The 23605-nt window shown below is 40.0% G+C and overlaps 1 protein-coding gene across 1 annotated transcript; it reads left to right on the top strand.

The window, feature by feature from the left end:
• Positions 1–295: 295 nt before the first annotated feature.
• LHX8 (LIM homeobox 8) lies at positions 296–22602 on the top strand. The gene is made up of 10 exons (XM_058175365.1): positions 296–1898; positions 2419–2702; positions 4986–5078; positions 6146–6310; positions 9610–9731; positions 14352–14572; positions 15634–15737; positions 19161–19256; positions 19705–19888; positions 21553–22602. Exons 2-10 carry the CDS (start codon positions 2625–2627, stop codon positions 21627–21629), a joined length of 1140 nt encoding a protein of 379 aa, XP_058031348.1. The 5' UTR covers positions 296–1898; positions 2419–2624; the 3' UTR covers positions 21630–22602.
• The last annotated feature ends 1003 nt before the right edge of the window (positions 22603–23605 follow it).

The raw sequence follows: 23605 nt of genomic DNA, 5'->3' as shown, positions 1-23605 counted from the left end.
CAGTCTCTGAAGGCGGTAGCTACTCGCTGCAAACGGTGGGCTCAGAAATCGAGTCATAATTTGAGCTAGTTTCCCCCCCTAAATCCGGGGAAAAGAGGAGGCCTTTTATTAGCATCTTGGTCAGTCCTCTGCTATCTCGGGAGGAAAACTGGAAAGGATGGGCGAAGTGGTTCCAAGAAGCCCGCTAATGAATTGTAGTTTATAAAAAACCAAAAGGTGAGTTTGGGCATGCAATGAGTTTGACACACACCCCTCCCCGCCGTACAGAAAGGCACACATACAGCCGACGGACAGGTTAATCTGAGACAAACACAGCGCTAGAAAGCCATTTCTTTAAAAAGGAGAGCCTGACACGGTGTGAAACCTCTTGTTACTTCGGGCCGGCCGGCTGAGCCCAAACTGAGGGGTCCTTGGTGCTTTCTGAGCTTGGTTGTTTTCTTGCAGGCGCTTCATTACCCAAACTGAGTAATACAGTCGACGTATTTCTTTCCCTGGGTTTAAGAAAGGAAGGAAACCGTTCGCTTTCTCCGCGTTCAACGCTGCAATTCGGCTCTGCGGATTCTTCGGAAGCTGCGAGTTACGCTTCGCTGCACTCCGAGGCGTTTTCCCCCCTCGCGGCCAGTGACCGGCTTCGCTCAGTCCTTGCTCTGCAGCAGTCCGAGCGAGGCGGACTTAAAACTCTTAAGGATCCGCGCCGGGTCTCCTCCTGCCAACTTGGGCTTTCTTTGGTCGCTGGAGTCGATGTTGATGTTGAAAGGCGAACCTTGAGGTGCCGCCCTCGACGCGCTGGAGAGTCAAAGTCACTTCGCCTTAAGTCGCCTTTCTAAAATCATTGCGCAGAAATTCTCCTGCCCTACTGTCTCCGGCGGAAAGAGCGCCCTTCCCCGCGCCAACCCGCGGGTTAATTTGGGTAGCACTCCAGGATGGCCAGTAGCAAAGAATTTACAGACTATGGGAAGGGCAAGAAAAATCAGGATGCCACAGAACCGAAATATTTTATCCTTGAGAGAAAATGCTGCGCTCTTAAGCGACCCAAGCAAAACAATCATTTACAAAGAATCAAGATAGCCCCTCCCCCCCTTACATAAACCAAACAACCTGAAGGAGCCTTATGGCTAGCGTTGCCTGCTCAAGATCACAGCCAGCCCTTGAAGGTTTAAATGCAAGAGAGGCAGCCTCATCGGGGTCAGTATTTGAATAAATACGACCCGTGGACATACTGCGCGGCGGCAACGCGATGCGAGTCTCCTTTAGGGGGACGCAGCGTGATCCGTCCCGATTAAACGAACTTAAGTTACTGGTAAGAATTCACCCCAAAGGCGGGCAAGCTAAAAAATTTATTGCAACTTAAATTATCGTTGGTAAACGTCGACGGAAAACAGAGAAGTTACTTAGAAAGAGTAATCTGATTCAAATATCAAGTAAACCAGTTGCTCGCTTGGAAATGGCCCGTTAAACAAGCCACCCTTAGCTACCGTTTCTTACTAACTACAACAGACTAAAGCATAAGCTGCGATTTATTTAGCCTTGGCTCCCGGGGCCGTCGGCTAAAGGACCCAAGCCGGGCTTTGGCCCGAAAGGTCAAAGTCACTCACCGATGGATAGAAACACCCGCCTGACTTTCGCCGCTCGAAGCGCCGCCGCCCGTTTCCCCTCCTTTCTTAAGGCCGGCGAGGAAGTAGGGAAGGGAGCGGGGCGCAGAATAGACGGATCAAACGCCGCGGGCTCTGCCTCCGAAAGAGCGGAGGAATCTGATCGCCCGCCGGGCATCTCGAGGGTCCGGGTCCAAAGCGTTTTCGAAGATGCGGTCTTGGCCTGCGGGATGGGGGTGGCAAATCGGATGCCGGAGTTTTGCGCCGCCGCCGCCCACCGGGCTTTTAGTCCCCTCCCGCCTGGAGGTTTGCGCTGATTGCTCTTCTGATCTCCCCTGCGGGACTTCGGGGCTGCTCAGATGTTCTCGCTTGTCCCCTTAAGGAGTTTTTTTATCCGGACCGTCTTGTCCAAGTCCCGGCCCGCTCTCGTCCAGCCTCGCCTTCTCGCTCGCCCTAGAAAGGAACGCGGAATAACGGAAAGATGCTGAAATATTCGCGCCGTCCTCCTCTCCGGCTTTTGCTTGCGCTCCGCGGCAGATGATCCGCTGGAGGTCCGGGTGGAATGGAGAAAAAAAAGGGGGGGAGGCGACCGTAGTGGGTAATCCAGCGTTAACCTGCCCCTTCCCCTTTACCAAAAAAAAAAAATCCAAACGGCAAAAAAAGGCGCTCCCTAGAGCGACTATTTTGGCTTGGTGGCGATAGCGATCTGGCCGTGGCTGGAAGGCGGGTTTTACGCCAGGAGGTGAGGTTCCAGCAGCCAGCCAAGAGGCGCGCTCCCTCTTTGCAGGGTCCACCCCCTTGAAAGCAAAACTTTTTTTTCTGCCAGGGTCTGACCTCAGTGAAAGCGAGCAGAGCGCTTAGGAAGAGAGCTGGAGGGAAACGGCGCGGATCCTAAGCCCGGGAAAAGGAGGAGGAGGAGGAGGAGGAGGAGATCGGGCGGCTCGGGCGCTCGTTTTCGGCCCGGTGGACTTCGGAGAAGCTTTTTCCGTGCGGGGGGAGGGGATCTGCGAGGAGCGCTCCCAACCCTGGGCCATGTATTGGAAGAGCAGCCAGATGTTTGTGTGTAAACTGGAGAAGGACGTGCCTGCGCTTCGCCTCGCGACGGAGAAGGTGAGCCGGGAGTTTTCTAAAGCAGCTTGCCTTCCTGCGCTCGGAGCTCTCTGTGAACCAAAGCGGATTCGAATTTGCCTTGCCTTCCTCCCCCCCTCCCCGCAGCGGCAATAGGCCCTTTGCTCCGGAGTAATTTCATGTCTTTCAGTGAAACCATTTGGGCTGGTTGATCGCGGGGTTAGCAAAAGCTTCTCTCTCTTCCCGGTTCTTTTCCTGCGCTGGGCGACTTTCGTCTGGTGGACGCGTTTTCTCCCTCCGGTTCCAAAATATCTGAAAACAAACTTGGCACGGTCTGACCAGACACCAGATCAGTGGCCCCAGCTGCGAAGGACATTCAAGGAGAGGATAAGCTACAGTTTTGCCTGTATTTATTTTTTTCCCCCTAATCTGACTTTTCAATTAAGTAGGAAACATTAGTTCGAAACATCTGCAGGAAGAAATTTAAACTAATCGAGTATTTAGGCTAGAGGACTGGCGCCGCTTCAGCCACTTACTCTGGAGTAGTCCCTTGACTTTAAGCCTTCGTGTGGCTTGAGGATTGTTTCCTGGCTTCGAACTATTTAAGGCAATACGTTCTAACCAGCAGGCTTCCTTGTTTGTTTTTTTTAAAGTACATTTCCCGGCAATCAACAAGCCAGAGCCAGAATCCTAAAGTCATTATTTTGTCTTCCATGGGACTAATCCGGGGTAAGTGATATATCGCAGACTGTCTTAATTTTTTCCCCATAGTTTTTTTTCTTCATTTAGGACTTGTATCAGCTAACTGAAACTTTCATTTCAACCCGGAGTCAATTGGTAAAGACACAGAGACTCTCTTTAATTTGGCCAGACTGACGCCAGTTCAATTGAACCCGGTTCCATTTCTGAGAAAGAAACGCCAAGCGATCGCGAGGCTGCGGGTTGATGACTGTCCTGCATTCTTCCATCTGGGCTTCCCTACCCGAAGAGCCAATGCAGGGCGGCGGTGTGTGTGTGGGGGGGGGGGGTTAGGATTTGCCTCCGGCCTTTACTCTCTGACACGTGGAGACGTGTTTCCCTGAATTAAGGCCTTTTTATTAAAAACAAAACAAAACCCTGAAAGAGTGCCAACTCAGTTGCAAGGTGCCAGGCAACTTCTAGGATAGGGACCAAGGCAGTGAAGAACTCGCCCAGGGCCAGTTCGGTCTTTGCCGTGGCAATTTCGCCTCGTTGGTCCCAAAGGTGCTTTTTTTGTTCTTTCCCAAAATTGCAATTGAACTTTTTTTTTCTTTGAGAACTGCAGAAGCTTCTTGGATGAGAAGCGAAACGTTTTCAAAGAAAGAAAAAAACCACCCAAGAAAGTCCAGTTAGTTGCCTTGGGGGTTGGTGGGCAAAGCCCTTTTGGGACGACCACAACCTGGACGATTGAGAATCTCCGTAAGACAATTTCGCCTAGGTGGGTCTTTCCCGACTCTGGCGACGGCTAAGCTCGGCTCCCTCAGTCATCTGCGGCCGAGGCTGCCCGAGTTCTGTCTCTTTAACGGCTCTGGTAGGGTCAGGAGGCAATTCCTCCGAGTGAGGTGATCCTGAGGTAATTGAGACTGATTCGAAGAAGCTGATAAGGGAGAGTGAGGGCTGGGGCGGCTTTGTTAGCCCCCGAGCGGGATTGCTGAGGGAGGTCGAAAAAACCCAACCGCCTCGCCTCTCAGCCTCGCCCTGTCAAGTCCTCTTATGTACGCCCCCTCCCTCCAGTTGACCCAAGGACCAATTGGTCTTAATGACGCCTCAATTAAATTCAGCTGGCTTCTGGTTTCAAGGCTTCTCCTTTTCATGGGACTCTCCATTTCCCCGCCAGTTGTGTGTGTGGGGGGGGTGTGTTATAATTTCTCGAGTCGAGTGGTTCCCTCGGCCTATTAACTCCTCCCGGAGAGTTTTTAAGTGGCAATTTACAACCTCCGAAGGCCAGAGCTGGAAGTGGTGAGCGACTTCTTAATTGCAGCGAGCCGCTCGAGCGCTAAGCAAGCTGAGGCATTTTCATTCAAATCGAGGCCGGCTGTGGCAGCCGGGCCGGCTTTTGGGGAGGCTGCTGTTCTTAGCGCTCGAAGGTTCCCCTCTCGGCTTGGGGGTGGCGGGGGGGGGGTCGGCGTCGCCCTCTAATTGCCCTTGTTTAACTTTCTCTGGGTGGGGGGAGGTCGACAGCCCCGCTTCCTTCCCTCTCCTCCTCCTCCTCCTCCTCCTCCTCTCACAGGCACACTGAGGAAACCTCGCCTCAGGTGCTCGGCGCTCTCAGAGAAGCGCTAAGACGGTCTGGTCTTTCTTTTGCAGTTCCCGAAGCTCATGGCTGAGGAGAGCGAGCGAGGGGCAGCCGCTGCCGCAGTGAGTGGAAGGAGGCGGAAAAGCGTCGGAGACACAGGGCTGGTAAGAGGGACTCGCGCCGTAACCCCCTGACGAAACGAGAGACAGGACAATTTGGGGAGGAGGGGGGGCGTCCTTGGAACTTGCGAAGGGCCTCGAGTGGGTTGAAAGACGTGAAAGGGAGTAGGGGGGGGATTGTATCGGTTGGCGGGAACTTTCCTGGAGGGACACCTGGCCCAGAAGCGCCCTCACAGCGCTCGAGCGTGGCAGGTAGGCATGAGGGCCAGCTGTGCCAAGAGGTCGCTGCCAGCGGCTCCCCGGGTTCTAATTCCCGCCTTGATTTGGCGAGGGAGCTGATTGGGCGACTGCAGGCGCGAGCGAACCCCTTCTTTGCTTTCCGGAGGGATGGGGGGCGGCGGCGGCTCTGAGCCCGAACTTGTGAGGAGGGTCCCCAAAGAAACGAGGGTTCGGGCTGAAGAAGACGCCAAGGGGGCGGGGTGAGGAGGAAAGTTTCTGGCCTTCGCAGAGAGTGGGCGGGAGAGGCGGCCTTGCAGCCGACATGGTTGGGAGTTGTAGCACGCGGCGTTGGTTCCCCTCAGCCGGCGGTGCCTCGATTGCCTGTATCCCCGGGGCTCGTCACAACCGCCTGACTTAACCCTACCGGATTTTTACGCGCTTGGAGACTGCCCTTGTTGGCTTGAGGAGGAGCGCGTTGCTTTGAGGGGTGGCTTAAGATGAGATGAAAGTAGCGTGGTAGGAGGCGGCGGGGAAGGGAAAAAAATCCCGGCGCCAATCACGTCCCAAAGGTACCCACCCCCGGCAACTTGGACTTTCTGGTTGGTTGGTTGGTTTTTTCTTTGAAGACGTTTCGCTTCTCATCCAAGAAGCTTCTTCGGTTCTTGGATGAGAAGCGAAACGTCTTCAAAGAAAAAACATAGACAGTCCACGTTGCCGCTTGAGGAGGGGGGTGGGTAGGTGGGACAACCATGACCAGGGTGGCTGTGAATCTCCATAGACAATGCCGCCAATGGGGTTTGTGCCGTAGTAGATCTAAGCGGGGAAAGGCTTCGAAAGAGCCTTTGCCCCCAAGTCTCGCTGTTGACAGACCTGTGCTTGTGTCTCTGTGACAGGTGAGTCCAGAGGTGGTGGCTGATGAGGATTCTTGCTCTTCTTCCACCCCGCTGTCGCCGTCCTCTTCGCCCCGTTCCCTGGCTTCTGGCTCGGGCAGCTGCGGGTCCAGCAAATGCATCTGTAATAGTTGTGGTCTAGAGATTGTGGACAAGTACCTACTGAAGGTGAGCAAACACCGGGTCTGTGAACGAGAAGGGTTTAGCAGAACTGCCAGTTGGCATGGTAGTAATTTTCTGGAAGGGGAGCTGCAGCATAAACTAAATAAACTTCTCTGGGAGAAGAAATGACTTAAGACTGGAATAGAAACAGCCTTTTAGAATATTACTTATCTTATCTGCAAGAATAGTGGTGGGGGGGGGCGAGAGAGAGAGTTATCCTTACTTTCTGTAGCTGAATAAAGATGGCAGGCTTTTGTGACTCTTCCTGGTGGATACATTTGTTTGACTTTAAAGTTGTCTCGAGACTCTTCAATAGCTTTGTTGCAACCCAAAGCAGTTGTTTGTTGTATAGAAGAAAAAGTTGTAGAATAAATACTATGTTTGGAAAGAAAAAGTACTGCTGAGATAATTCCCTTTCATTATTTTTTTTTATTTGCATTTATATATTTATATATATTATAATAGATAAGCGGTGGCAAGTTATCACAAAGAGAAACTCAGTTTTCAAATACTTCGTAATTATAAAATATCTTTGGGATTAATTTGGAAAAATAGCCTGGATGCCATCCCAAATATTTTCAAACTGTGCCTTCTGCTTTCTTTGTTTTAATAGATCACATCAGGTGAGCTTAATTCAAGTTGCTATCAACCAGATTTAATGTTTAAAGGAAATTAAACTCAACTAAATGTACCTCTATGAAACTTGGCACAACAGTCATCTTCTTTGGCCTTTCGGAAATAACATAACACTCTTGAATTAATTTGCATATTTGTTCACTATTAATTCAGGAATGTTAGGGCAGTGCAGTATTAAAAGGCAAACAATACTTTATGTTAATTTTAATATTTAAACTTAAACTATGAATGGATTCAGGGATAGTATGCATTAAGATATTAAGGTTGTTGATTAAGGTTGTTGATTTTTAATTCACATTTGTTGTAAAACAGCATCTTCTCAACACATTCTATAATTATAGGCACTGATTTTAAATATTTGTATATAATAAATTTAAATGCAATTTATAAATGATTTATGGGTAAATGGGTAAGGTTCTAATCTGAACTGGAGCCTGATTTTATTGTAAAAGGACAGTAGTTTTGATTTTGATTTTGACAGTTGACACATTGCTGCACTTGGCAATAGCTTCCTATAAATAAATCAACATTTAAATCAGGCTAAATAAATATGTTTGCATGTATGTATTTATTTGTGAAGTGTCACTATCCAAGAATCAAATTGCTTTAATCCTGTTAAGGACCTAAGGCTAAAATAAGCTATTTTTGTATTTTTCTTGCTTTTTAGCTCTATGGAGTTGTTGAGTAGGAGAAGGTTATATTTCCTCTCAAAACAAAACAAAACAAAACAAAAAAGCCTGTTTCATTCCCTCCTGTACCTTAGCCTAAGTCTTCAAACTGGACTTAGAATACCTTGGTATTAAATATTTATCCACAGTAAATGCTACATTTAAAAGCTTGCAGAGGAACTGAAGAGCAAATAGCTACTAGACTCAAACCACATGGATCATAGTTATGAGTTCTGAAAAAGCATATGGACTCATTTTAATGAGGTGACAGCTAGTGAAATCATCCAATGATGTTAGGCCTGTGCTTGTGTCTGTTTTTTCTTTAAAAAACCATTGTCTTCCTAATAACTAATAGACAGTATATTCAGGGACAATTATTGCAGAAGTTTTGTAATGTTCTCATTTACCCATAGTTATAAAAAACCAAATTTGGGAAATACATGACACGAGCTGATTTGCTGTAAACAAAAGAACAATTTATTATTGTTTAACTACAAACCAAACTTTCCTAATGTGCTGCACGCAATGCCAAAAGTTCAAAGCCAATGTTCTGGAAAATATCAAACACATTGATGTTGGGTAAGGCAATGCTTGAAAATTGTAATGCAATTATAAACTTGTAAAGAATACTAAATATATGAATGTTATCAACTTTCTCTGGCCCCTATATATTTTTATTTCTAAACTGCTAGCAGCACCAAAGAAATTTAAGGTATATTTTTTTTAATTTCTAATGGGGTGATTGGTGTTATTTAGCTATAAAATTCCAGTCCAGACATTCAGAAAGTTGTATAACTCTTATTTTCCAATTCTTAGTGTTGTAATTTTAAACTATTGTACTATAAGATATACAACGTATCAAAAAACGTAGCAGTCAATTTCATTCCACATCATTAATGCTGATTTTAATTTGTTTTCATATTTAGGCAATATTATTTATATATTATTATATTTATATAATTTTACCAAACCTGAATATAGTATGCTGACATTTTAATTTAAACTCAAAGGCACTTCAGAAATTCAATTCTACGAAATCATACAGTGTGGGTCGAAAAAATAATTTTTGCTTATTGAAAGTATAGCATTACTGACAAACCATTCATAACATCTTACTAAGGCAATATTATTATCCTTGTCAGTCCAAAGAAAGCAGATTTATCTTATACTTACATCAAATTGTTAATATTCATAAAATGTATAGTTGTTTTGTTTTTTTTGGTTTACATTTATACCCCGCCCTTCTCCGAAGACTCAGGGCGGCTTACAGTGTATAAGGCAATAGTCTCATTCTATTTGTATATTTTTACAAAGTCAACTTATTGCCCCCCCAACAATCTGGGTCCTCATTTTACCTACCTTATAAAGGATGGAAGGCTGAGTCAACCTTGGGCCGGGCTTGAACCTGCAGTAATTGCAGGCTTTGTGTTCTTAATAACAGGCTTTACCAGCCTGAGCTATTCCGGCCCCTTTTGACTGCAAAACTAGATTTCATTTTTTAAAAAAAAAAAGATGTTACAGGAGAACTAGTATGTCCCCATTAATCATGTTCTGAACTTCATGTCATAAATTAAGAATTTCTTAAAACCAATGATAAAGGAAAAGCCCTCTTGTATTCTCTTAATTGCCATAGTTGTTAAACTTAGTTTATGAATTAGAGGTTCATGCTGACATAAATGGACATGATATCATTTTGAATTAAGTGTGTCTGTAATCCTATTAGCCACTTCACTCCTACAATTATTTATTAAACTTAACATAAACATTTATTTCAAATCCTAAAATAACTTGTACATGTGTCTATGTTCAAAAGACAACAAGCCAGAAACAGATCAAGAAACTCATTGTTCTCAACAGAATCATAAAGTCAAGAACTCAGCTTTATCTTTTCAAATATGCGCGATATTAGAACCTTTATTTTTTTTATTACACTGTTAACTCTTGTTTCATAAATTACCCAAATAAGTGATGCCAGATTTCAATTTTCTTTTTCCTTCCTAGGTAAATGATATGTGCTGGCATGTACGCTGCCTTTCCTGCAGTGTATGCAGGACCTCTTTAGGAAGGCATACCAGTTGCTATATCAAAGACAAAGACATTTTCTGCAAACTAGATTATTTCAGGTATACTGTACAACTGAAGTATATTTTATTATTTTGAAACAGCAAATGTAAATCTGTGGAGTGCTTTTTCCTTGCAGAGATACGTGTTCAACTTGCTTTGGAATATTATCTGAAGGCACTGTGCCACACCGAAACAAATATACCTCTCTGTGTGTGTACACACATACATACATGTACATACACACACACACACACACACACACACACACACACACACCTTTTAAATTGGAAAATGTATAGTATAGCCTTACTTTCAGTTTAAAAGATTCTCCTAGGAACAAACTATATATAGAGAGGCAAAGATTACTTTGCATCTTGCTAGATTAGTTTAGATTTAGATGATCAGATTTACCAGTAGTCTAAACATTCATTTAGATTTCTTTTCACAGTTAATTTTCTCCCAGACTTTTGGTCTAATCATGTAATGGTAGCAGCAGCCATATTGTAAGGTGCTATTTGACCTGGTAATTTAGTGATGCTGGGTGCAGTAGGATTTTGCATACCCCTCTTGGTTGTAGCTAACTAGGTTTTATCTAGTTTTGGTCAAAATGTTACTCAAGAACTGTGTTTTTATACTGTGAGGAGAAATTTGAAGCTTGAAGAGTACTAGGGAACATAGTACAAGCATGAACAATTCATGCCACTACTGACCAACCACTATTTTCATTTGGGCACTATAATAAAATTGTTTTTGTTTTGTTCAGATAATTGTAAGCTTTTATTTACTGTGGACTTGACAAGCCCATCCTTAATCTTGATTTCAGTGTACAACTATATAATCTTTGGCCTCTGTATAAACTTGGTGGAGCAAGGGGATTACAGGTAATTACCTTGAATATATCAGTATTCCATCATACAAACACATACCACCATGGTCTTTTTTCTTTCTTTTTCTTCAATAGTCATTATATTTAAAAGGGAGGTATGGTACATGCTGAAAAGTAATTACTAATGTTAAGCAAATTATACTTGCTGTGGGTGGTTATTTTTTAAGCTAATTACTAAAATTCCAGGTGCTTTTAAAAATTCTTTTATCATGTATGGTAACTTTAATATTCAATAAACTAGAAACCTGGAATTCTAATTTGTCCTAATGTGAACAATATATTGGCTGCACTCCAATATATCAAAATGCATATTTCAAAATGTATATGCCAGAATATGTGATCAGAGACGAGAATATTTGTTTTACTCTCAGTGTGGTAGTTGATTAGCTTTGTTGCTGAAATCAGAATGCACTGGGTCACATATCTGGTCCTGATGAAAACATTATTTTATTTCTCTCTCATATATTAGATGGAACATAAATAATTGCCCAACAGTATTATTATTTGCTTGGGGTGATACATAATTAGAAAAACAAAATAGAAGAGAATATTTGTAGTGCAGGGTTGTCTCTAGTGTCCCATCTGAGGTTGGTTGCAGGGGTGAAATCCAGCAGGTTCTGACAGGTTCTAGAGAACCGGGAGCAGAAATTTTGAGCAGTTTGGAGAACCGGTAGTGGAAATTTTGAGTAGTTCAGAGAACCAGCAAATACCACCTCTGGCTGGCCCCAGAGTGGAGTGGGAATGGAGATTTTGCAATATCCTTCCCCTGCCACCAAGCCACACCATGCCCACCAAGCCACGCCCATAGAACCGGTAGTAAAAAAATTGGAATTCACCACTGCTTGGTTGTCTTCTTCAAGACTTTTTGTTACCCAACTGGGTAACATCAGCAGTGCTACTGTACAAGGGCCACTTGTATATAAATGTAGACCAAACTCGCTCCCTTCTAGCAAGAAAACAAGCTCAGAGATCACCAAGGACCCTACAAACACAGTTTTCTTGGATGGTTTTTCTATTTGACAGTAGGGTCGAGTTTTCAAAAAAGTATTTAAAGTTCCTAAGATGTTTTCTGTTCAGTGTTACTGTCTTCTTTCTATCTGCATCTGTTTGCCTTCACAAAGTGCAATTACTTTCTCTAGCACAGTGGTTCTCAACCTTTATAGTGCTGCGACCCCTTTAATACAATTCCCCACGATGTGGTGACCCCTTTAATACAATTCCCCACGATGTGGCAATCCCAACCGTAAAATTATTTTCGTTTTGAATTTATCGCGCCTGAAGCCGTATTGGCTAGCGATCTGAACTGCTTGCGATTGCCTTGAGGACGGAGGCATTAAAGCAGAGACTCCTCCCCTATTAAGTTTATGGCGCCTGAAGCCAGATTAGGCTAGTGATTGGGAGTGATTGCAGCTGGCTTGAGGGAGACATCAGAGCAAAGATTTCTCTCTTTTTTAATTCATCACGCCTGAAGCCGAATTTGGCTAGCGATTTGAAGAGCCTGCAGCTGGCTTGTGGAGTCAACCATTGGAGCGCGATTCTTTGACTCACAAGTATTTCCGATGGTCTTAGGCGACCCCTGGCAAATCGTCATTCGACTCCCAATGAGGTCGTGACCCACAGGTTGAGAACCGCTGCTCTAGCACTAAAGTATTTCTATTTGACTGCCTCCACAATGGGGAAGTAACTATTCCTGCATTCTCTTCAGAGCACGCCAACTAAGATACATCACTGAAGTACTTTACTGCTAAAATAAACTACTGCTATTTGAAAGGGTAAATGAAAATGTAGCATTTAATTACTAAGGGTTTGGGATTTATGACCGTAGCATAAACCTGCACTTTTCATTTTACATAAAGAAATGAAAAATTCATTTTAATTATACTTGATCAACATTTTTTCATCCAACTATATAAGTATAGGTGGCCTGCGTTATAATTATTTGTGAAACCTTAATTTACAAATCTGAGGTTTGGAAAATTTTAGTAAATTTCTAAAGATGTATTGGGCATTAACTGCACTGATTTTTGGCAGGTTTAGTGGTGCTGTTGCAAACTCTGTCATACGTTTCTTAACATTCTCAGTTTATTTTTCTTTCAGTTGATAGCAATAGAGTAGTTGAGTGAATATTGTCAAAATATTTAAACAAGTGTTTCTATATATGAAATCTTTATCATCTCACTTAGCAGAAACCATCTATTTGGATTACTGCAAAACACTCTAGTGTGGACTTGCCCTTGAAAATTGTTCATAAATTATAGGTTATGGGGAAGTTAAAGCAGGCTATGGAAAGTATATCAAAACTCTTTTTAAAAGCCAAATGATTCTGAGATATTGATCTTTTTTAAAAAAAAATGTATATATCTTTTTTCCCCTTTTACTCATAATTGAGTCATCCAATTGGGATTAGAATGGAGGTAAATATTGATCCTGCTGTGATCTTCATCCAAACTGGAGGCTCTCAATAATTTTAATAAAGAGAAAGATAGTTTTCTATGGAAATAGGGATCTTGCATTTTCAGCAATGGGCAAAGATGAAAGCCATACATTTCCTTTTATTAAGACACAAATATGTGACTTAATATGGCATGATAAAACAGTAAGTTACTATTGCTCTTTGATGCCCATGCCATTAATTTCTTATAGATTTCAGTATATAAATATAACATATTTAGAATAACAGAGTTGGAAGGGAACCTTGGAGGTCGTCTAGTCCAACCCCCTGCCCAGGCAGGAAACTTTACACCACTTCAGACAAATGGTTATCCAAAATCATCTTAAAAGCTTCCAGTGTTGGAGCATTCACAACTTTTAGAGGCAAGTTATTCCACTGATTAATTGTTCTGTCAGGAAATTTCTCCTTAGTTCTAAGTTGTTTCTCTCCTTGATTAATTTCCACCCATTGCTTCTTGTCCTACCCTCAGGTGGTATCCTTTGGACAATAGCTTGACTTCCACTTCTTTGTGGCAGCCCCTGAGATATTGGAACACTGCTATCATGTCTCCCCTAGTCCTTCTTTTCATTAATATCTAGATTTAATCTATATACAGTATTGTGTACCTGAAAAGCATTTTTGATGGTATATTCCATAATCTGAAATCAAGAAAGAATCTACTGTTTGTTTAAAATAACCTTGACCAAATTTGCAGAGCATTTACTGGGGTTGGATGGTTTATTTTGGTTTTCACTGCTAGTGCTGAGTTCTAATATCTTCCTTACATCATTTAGTTGCTATTAACTTAAACCAAATTTTGTTTGGATTTTTAACTATGCATTATTTTTGTTTTAAATACTCTGTGTACTCTCCCTCTGCTTTTAAATGATCATTTGAACACAAAATAGCGTATTTGTTCAAAATAGCATGTCTCTTGACATTTGGACTTTAAAAAAAATATGATGGAATTGAAAAGATTAAGGATTCTAGCTGACTGATGATACCACATTTCACAAAGATACACAGTTGAAAAGGATTAGCAAATTCAACTACATCAAGGTAAAATCCAGTGTAATTTCATGTATATAACATAACAACGGGGTCCTGAATAACCCCATTAGGTATTGTGCTTAGGTCTCTCCCTTATGGTTTTCTGCAGAAGCCCTGGAAGGCATAAAGGAATGACTTGTCAACAATACAAAAGCAATTTTTCTGTTGGTTGATAAAATGCAATGGAAATTAAACAATCCAAATTTGGACTTTTATGAGGCCAATAGCATTTAGTGTAAACTTCAAGCAAAATAATGTTGCAGAATCAGGCTTGTGACTTGTGTTTCATTTGTTCTTCCTCTTCTTCTGCAGACGGTACGGAACACGCTGTTCTCGCTGTGGTAGGCATATACATTCTACTGACTGGGTTCGAAGAGCCAAGGGAAATGTGTATCATTTGGCTTGCTTTGCCTGTTTCTCCTGCAAAAGGCAGCTTTCCACAGGAGAGGAGTTTGCTTTGGTTGAAGAGAAAGTCCTCTGTAGGGTGCATTATGATTGCATGTTGGACAACTTGAAAAGAGAAGTTGAAAACGGTAAGCTTCCCTTTTATCCTAGGAAAGGCCTTTTCAGTTCTGGTCTCTAGAACGCAATTCATTCTTCAGATAGTTCCTTCTCCTCCAGCATTACACAAACCAGTTAAAAGCACTTTTCCACTGTGCTTTTACTGTTAATTAGTTGGTGTGGGTATCCATGTAGGATAGTTCATAAAACTTCTGTATTCTACTATTCTTGGTCACATGCCATCCTGAATCTTGAAGTCAATTTTTTAATGCATTTTGAAAACCAATTTCTAGCTGGATAAGTTGTTCCATAGTTTGTGTCATTGATAGTGTGGATACAGCATTAAGAGAAGTTGATTTTCAGTAGCTTTTAACCTGTCTGGAGAATTTTACCTTATCTCTAATCATGATCAGGAATATGGCTGTGGTGAAAATTATCCTGAAACACAAGTTGCTTCAGAATACAGATTACCTGTATTTTTTATTTGTAATAAGCATTTTGGTGATAATATTCTGAGTGGTAAAAGTTTTTTTTTTTAAGACTTCACTAAAAATGTCAAAATAAGGCATAATAGGTTGTTTGGCATAATTAGATTTTTGCAGTTCTTTCAAAACATTGACTGCATATTTGCCTTTTTAAAGAAACATGCTCACTTCATTTCAGTGTTTTCAATATGGTAGATTTGGTTGTCGAAATTTAGCCAATGAGAAAAGTTGTGTCTATGAAACTAAATAGTAGTTATCTATATGAACATTGCTTTTATTGGATTATTTATCTCTACTAATTGCAAAATAAAATTAATTTTCACCTGCATGTTATATTCTGTCTGGTAGCACGTGAATTTATTTTTAGATATAAACTAGGTTTATAATACAGATACTCTGAAAAACAGCTTTAAATTATTTCGTTATTCTGAATAATTATGAAATATGTATATAAGTATTCAAATTCTAGACTAACTGTTTCAAAATAATAATGGATATTTTCATAGTTTAAGTATATTCTGAATACTACAAGTTGATTATAAAGGAATATCTGTAAATAATAACTAACATCAGTGCTACAATTGGACTTCTTCTCTCTTTAATTTCAGGGAATGGTATTAGTGTAGAAGGTGCATTATTAACAGAGCAAGATGTTAATCATCCCAAACCAGCAAAAAGAGCTCGAACCAGTTTCACAGCTGATCAGCTGCAGGTAGAACCATTGAATCGTAGATTGCTATAATCAGAGCTATGGTGGGGAGCTGAGCATAGCCATGATGAAGAAGCATAACAATTGTACACGGTGCATAATTTTAAAAATTCTGTATAAATTAGTTGTTTATAAAGAAATTATACGCTCAATGGTATATGATTTCTCTTAATACCAAGGCACAGCATGTTCCTGGAATAAATTTGTAAGCTTTCGCTGTTTCATATGAATTAGTTACTCTTCAAGCTTTTCAATTTCCCTCAAGGCAGTTAGTAATTCTGCAAAGTGGAAGCATAAATGCTGATCTATTTTGACTACTTGATGAATTTCATTAAATCAGACATTTACAGGACTCCCATAATCGCAATAGGAGGTTAAATAGTTTCAGTTCTATGTAACATGAAGAAAAATACTAGGAACTGTGCAAGCGACAGATTTCTAAGGAGCATAAGCTTTTTCATATGTTTGATGCCATGTAAATGCAATACTATGTGACAATAAAAAAAACTTGTTCTTCACTCCAAGCAGAGTGTCATAGTTAAATGATGGGATTAATTTAGCATTGGCTGCCTAATTGTGTTCAGAATATTGTAAACAAGTTGATATCTTTGTACTTTAGAACAGGTTACTCTATAAAAGCCACAATTGCTGCAAAGGAGTATGTCTATGAACCAAATTTCTTCCTGTATTCAGTTACTGCATTATTGCTTTATCTTGTAAATAAACTGGAAACTTAATACATTTTAGCCTTCTTCTTAACTTATTTTAATTCTCTATTGCATTGGCCACCATAGTGCTGTCATTCTTTTAGGAGTTTTCTTTAATTGTTGGTTTGCAATTAAAATAATAAAATTTGTTTTAATTGTTTTAGTCTAAGTGTTAGTGTTTCAGATATTGTAAATATACATACCTGTAGGATATTTATTTAACATTTAAATTAAATGTTATTATTTTGATTAAAATTTAAACCCTACCTCTTTAAACAACGTGTACTGAAAATTACCATATATTTAGAACAAAATAAACTGCCGTCAAAATAACAAATACAAAATTAAAAAAAAAAAACAATAATCAAGAATAAAGGAAATAAGACAAAAAAGGAGAATCTTAACTGAAAATTCTACAGTTGGCAGAATTATTTCCAGTATATTATATTTACTTATGTGAAATTATATATTTTAGGATCTTATTTAGGGAACATAAGAAAGCTGACATACTAGTACAGGTAGTCCTTCACTTACAACAGTTCATTTAGTGACTGTTCGAAGTTGCAGTGGTACTGAAAAAAGTGACTTATGACCATTCTTCACAGTTACGACCTTTGCAGCATCCCCATGGTCACATGATCAAAATTCAGATGGTGGGTTCATATTTATGAGTGCTGTTTCCCAGGGCCATGTGATCCCCTTTTGTAATCTTCTGACAAGCAAAGCAAATGGGGAAGCCAGATTCACTTAATCACTGCTTTACTAACTTAATAACTGCAGTGATTTACTTCACAAATGTGGCAAGAAAAGTCATAAAATGGGGCGAAAATTACTTAACAAATTTACTCCCGTAGCAACATAAATTCTGGGCTGAGTTGTGATCATAAGTCAAGGACTATCTCTAGTTCAGAAATCCTAGTGCAGTGATGGCAAGCTTTTCTGGCACCAAGAGCCCAAACCAGAATGTGCATGTACGCATGCGTATGCCAGAGCCCCAGAAACTTGAAGACCAGCTGGCCGGTGTGCATGTGTGTGCTGGCCATCTTGTCTTTTGGTTTCCAGTGCATGCATGTGTGCTGACCAGCTGGTCTTCACGTGTGCCAGAGTGCCAGAAACCCAAAGACCAGGTGCTCGGTGCATGCATGTGCACTGGCCAGCTAGTCTTTGGGTTTCTGGGGCTCTGGCATGCACGAGGACCAGATGGTCGGCACACATGTGCATGCCAGAAACCAGAAGAGCAACTGGCAACGGCACGCATGCCCACAGAGAGAGCCCTACGGGCCACCTCTGGCACGCGTACCATAGGTTCGCCATCATGGTCCTAGTGTATATCAGTTTGGGGAAAATCCAATCTATTATATCATATACATTTTAGACTATTTAGATGACTATCCCAGGCAACACTGTAGGGCAGAATTTTAACAAGAGCTCTGTGTTGTGATCTATTTACAGTTTATAGGTGGTCCTCGATTTACAGTCACTTGTTTAGTGACTGTTCAAAGTTAAATCACACTGTAAAAAGTTACTTATGACCATTTTTTCAGACCAGTGCGGCATCCTTGTGATCACATGATCAAAATTTGGATGCTTGGCAGCTGACATGAATTTATGATGGTTGCAGTGTCCCAACTCATTGTGATCATTTTTTGCAAACTTCTGACAAGCAAAGTCAATGAAGTACCAGATTCACTTAACAACTGTGTTACTAACTTAACAACTGCGGTAAATCACTTAACAATTGTGACAGGAAATATTGTAAAATGGGGCAAGACCCACTTAATGTCTGTCTTGCTTAGCAACAAAAATTGGGGCTCAGTTGTGGCTGTAAATCAAGGACTACCTGTGAAAGTCTTTAATAGAAGATTCAATTAAATGTGATCAAAATTTGAGTGCTTGGCAGCTGGTTCAGATTTATGATAGTTCCAGAGTCCCCGGGTCATGTGATCCCCTTTTGCAACCTTCTGACAAGCAAAGTCAATGGGGAAGCTGGATTCACTTAATTGTGTTACTAACTTAACAACTGCAGTGATTCACCTAACAACTATGGCAATAAAGATCATAAAATGGGGCAAAATTCACTTAACAAATGTCTCACTTAGCAACAGAAATTCTGGACTCAATTGTGGTCCTAAGTGAAGGACTACCTGTAATCAGCTTTACCACATTTAGCTACTGGAAAGCTAAAACGGTATAAAAATTCCTGAGCTAACTATGAGTGAAGGAATTAGAGAAAGGAAAATTTGGTATGTTTTGTGAAACTTCTCCTTGTAGGATTCTTATACACAAGTAGAAAATAACTTTTCATAAGATGAATGTGTTACATGGACATGATTAAAAGGCCTTATGATAAATTCCTATTGTATGTATTTCAGTGATTAATTAGGTTAGGATTAATTTTGTTTTGATTTTTTTGAATTTTTTTAGAATTCAGGTCAACTCTGCTCTAGTCTCTTGCTATGATTATAAGCTTTTAGTAAAGCCATGCACTTTCACAGGCCTCCATGAAAACAACATAACTTTATTTGACCATTTGTAGTAAGTTTTTAGGTCACTGGGGCTCTGAGTAGGTATTAAGCCATATTACAATTATTTTGCAAGCTCTACTCCTCAATAGTACTTTTTGCTTCAAAAGCACTATTGAGGCTACAGCATGACTGTTTCTTGATTATTTGTGCAGTTTTTGTCAGTATGTCATAAAACATGCTAATTTTTTTTCCAGGTAATGCAAGCACAGTTTGCTCAAGATAACAATCCAGATGCACAAACACTGCAAAAACTGGCAGAAAGAACAGGCTTGAGCAGGCGTGTGATACAAGTAACTATACTGCATATTTCATAAGTCTAATCAAAGCTCCCCACTTTTATAAAATTAAAAAAATCCCAGTATATTTTTAGTTAAAATAAATTTTAATAGCTTATAATAGTTCAGAAACAATTATTTTTCCTAGAGAAAAATATATAGTTAATGTTTCCTATTAAATATTTCCACATGGCTGAAGCAATATGATTTGTAGTTATCAGCAATGCAAGTCAGTTATAATGATTGTGTATGTTGATGTTATAACCTTCTATAGAGCTTCTATAGGGTCTGTATATATGACGAGAGAGAAAAAATATGAGATTTTATGACCTGGATTCTATCTGGAATTAATGACATGATGCAAAAAAAATGCAACTAATAACTATGTTTTTAATTCATCTGTTTAGCATGAAAATAAGTCTAACAACTAACCAAATTCTTGGGTTTTTTGTTTCATTTCCAGGTATGGTTTCAAAATTGTAGAGCACGCCATAAGAAACATGTTAGCCCCAACCATTCATCTACTGCTCCTGTTTCAAATGTTCAAGCTTCAAGACTTTCACCACCAATGTTAGAAGAAATGGCCTATTCAGCATATGTGCCACAAGATGGGACAATGTTAACAGCTCTCCATAGTTACATGGATGGTAGGTACAGTGGATTGCTATAACTACTCTGTGGACTTGAGAAGAGTGGGTGAAATGAATCCTTTAGCTCAGGGTTGGGCACCATGCAACCCATAGGCTGCCAATTCTGCCTTTATTTTGTGTCCAATATCATATTTGTAAGAAACCCTAGCTTTTCCAGGGAGTTGTTTAAAAAAAAATTAAAAACTCCATGACCTACTGTTACAGAGAGATGAGTAGCAATGTCTGCTATCGGCTCAAAAGGGAAACGGGAGCTTTACATATAATATTTCTCCTCAGAATAAATGCTTTAAAGTGTGCTACTTATTTATTATTTCACTTTGTTAAAGGGGCTGATTCTGAGGCTTCTTGCATTTGCTGAAATTGCATGGAAAGAATGGAATTATGTGTAATTAATATGGTTCTATCCATTTGCAATATAGAATCACAGGCATAAGTTCAGTGTAAAGAACTATTTTCCCCACCCACTTGTGGAATTCAAAATCCTAGACTTAAAATATGATAGCATCATTTCCTACATACCTTCTTGAATTTTTCATATTACTTCTCCAAAGATTCCTTTCAGGTTTGCAGTATACAATGTTTGCCCTTATTCTTATAGTTATCTATCAATATGGGGGGTACAAGAATTCTTCAAAGAAAAGCGAGATAATTCGCACACAAGACTATTTTTTTTAAATAATAGTTGGATGATTGATAGTGAGGTTGCTCTCCCCATGACCTTTCACAGACCTTCATGATAACAGTAGAACTTTATCTGACCATTTCTAGTAGGTTTTTAGGTCACTGGGGCTATGAGTAGGTATTAAGCCATATTACAATTATTTTGCAAGCTCTATTCCCAAAGAGTATTTGGGATTATATTCAACTCTAGCTCTGGATTTGTCCATAGCTAGAACTCTTTTTTTCTTCTTCTTCAATACAATATGAGTGGGATTTTCTTCTCCAGTATAACCTTTTGTGAATTAAGGAAATAATGAAATGCTTAAGCACCACATTCCACCTATCACACCATTTGAATTTCACATTTTTAAGGAATAAAGGAATATAGTCCAAGCCCTTCCCCAAATGTTAAAAGGTATTATTTACATAGCACTTAAAACACAGACATATACTCCATAATCAAATTGTTCATGTAGATGAAAGAAATATATATTAAGGTACATTGACCTTATTCTAGGCATATTTTGATACCCACTGTTGATTAAAAAGAACACCTAGCTCTAACAAAAGCTGTGGCTTCTCCTTTTAGCTGAAATAGCTATCATCATTTAAAGTACTATATATATTTATGATGAAAATTTTCTTAGTTGTAGATGTGCTCAGCAAGACGTTAAACGAAGTTGCAATAAAATTCCTTTCCTGCAACTTGCAGAACTGCAGGTATAATCACAGTTCATATGGGAGAAGCAGGCATCACCAAGGGTATGAACATCTGGAAGGCACTGTCTTTCTAGACATGGACTTTTTCACAAGCTATGAAATGGGTACGGCTTGTTAGTATCCCAGCCATATCAATACAATTGGGTTTTTTTCACAAGCTATGAAATGGGTACGGCTTGTTAGTATCCCAGCCATATCAATACAATTGGGTTTTTTTTTATTCACAAGTAATATTTTTGTACTTCCAGCCAGGCTGATCAAAAATCTTTCTATTTTTGTAGCTCATTCATCTTCTGCTCTCGGACTCCAGCCTTTGCTAACCCATTCACTGACACAACTGCCAATAAATCACAGCTGATTTATTTATTTCAGGGACATGAGATTAAGGAGATACATTCTGAGTCACCTATTGTACTCTGCCAGTGAAAATCAATGTAATCTTAAATAGCATCCAAAGTGTTTTGAAGACCATTTAGTTGCCCAAGTATGTAAGTATAGATGGCTTGCAGGACACTTTTATGGCTTTCTCCATAAATACTGTATGTTTACAAACTTTATTGAAGAGAAACATCTTTTTTTTTTGTATTGTCTGGAAGTAGTCCATTCTAGCTATGTGTTTGTTAATTTATTTATCATCAAAAGAGCACTTTGCCTAAAAGACAGGACTGACAATTGTGCAAAATGTTTACAATTCTTTGTGAAATTATAGTTCATCATTAGTTTGTATCTGTAAGTTATTGTTATTAAAGTATTACTTGTATTTGAGTTACATGCAGCCTATACTTCAAAGCTTATGTCCACAAATTGGCAAAATTTCAGTTGCCAGCATTCTCCAATTGACCTAAATAAAGCCTTCTGTTGTAGCATGCCAAACAAATATGGCAATGTGTTAATGGTATAATTGTGTTTTTTTTAAAATAAAAAACAGCATGATTTTACTAGTTGTAAAGATATAAGCAGAAAGCAGACTCTGTAATTGTTGAATCTGGAAATCTCTAAATTAGAGGGTAATGACAACTTGATGTGAAATAATTTAAATGTAGATAGACATTGAACATTAATGATGAACATTACAAAAAGAAAATGCACTATTAGGCTATTTAACACTTTCCTATTTTTCTGGTTTGGCTTTCTCCAGGATGTATTGCATCTACCAAAGTTTCTGAGTTATGTACCAGAGTTATATGTATTTATATTTATAATATATTTAATAGTCCAAGACAATCCTTAAATATCCCAAAGTTTTTTAATCAATGGCCTACATAAAAGTTTTAACCAATAAATCTATTCCACCTGAGTTCAGCTTCAGGTATACATATAGACATCCATATCTCTTGCAGCTATTTTGGTAAATATATTTATAAATCAAAATGCAGTGATCTCTAGGACTTTGCATTCAGAGGGGGAAATATGCTTTGAAGCAGGCATATTCTATTTTTATTTTTTTTTTTGGCTTTCAAGGAGTTACCTCTAGCTAATTATCATTAATCATTTTTGTCTTGTAACACCTGTCATTCTTGGAGTACTGTTATTTCTAAGGCTTTCTTGATATCCCTGTAATTATAGTGTTCAGAAAGTTTAGCACAAACTCCATACTCAACATAAAATTGCAACTAAGCAATAACTTTATTGCAATCAAGATCTTTGATTGCTGATCATGATTTTCTAGATTCAATTCCTATGCAAATAACAGCAACAATATCAAACCAAGTAATACATCTAGATATTTTTATATAATATTTTATGTAAAACCTGGTTAAATTTATTGATTTTTATCATCAACAATGCTGATCCTGAGTTTTTAAATACAGTGATGGTATTGGTTGCCTCTCTACTCCCTAAAAGGGGCTATTATCTATCTATATAAAAAAGGCTGTATGTATGTTCCAGCATAACTCTGGAACACCTCGAGCAATTTCAACCAGACTTGGTACAGAGATCACTTACTATCTGGAAACAAATACTGTGGGATAAGACACCCCTGTGGTGTGTGTGTGTGTGTGTGTGTGTGAGTGAGTTCCAGCATGACACTGGAATGCCTGGGCCTTTAAGGAGAACGAGTGTGGCATCCTAGAGTGGCAATTGTTTGTGATGTCAGTTCCTTCGCAGCTTCCTCTGGAAAGGTAGCTGTGACATTCGCCCTCCAATGGAGTAATGGGGAAGCAACTGATGGATTTGGGGGAAAGTGCCAGGATCATAAACAGGGCGGGAAAGGGGAGTGCATGGGAGGGGAAAGGGAGAGGGCAGGGATGATGGGCATGGGACTAGGGGGAAGAAAGGCCCCTTTCAATGGCTCCCTGTCAGACAAAGGCTTCAACGTCTATAAATACCTAG

The sequence above is a fragment of the Ahaetulla prasina genome, chromosome 3 (assembly GCF_028640845.1).
Source record: "Ahaetulla prasina isolate Xishuangbanna chromosome 3, ASM2864084v1, whole genome shotgun sequence".
NCBI classification, from domain to species: Eukaryota; Metazoa; Chordata; class Lepidosauria; order Squamata; family Colubridae; genus Ahaetulla; species Ahaetulla prasina.
This window is presented reverse-complemented; position numbering and strand designations above follow the sequence as displayed.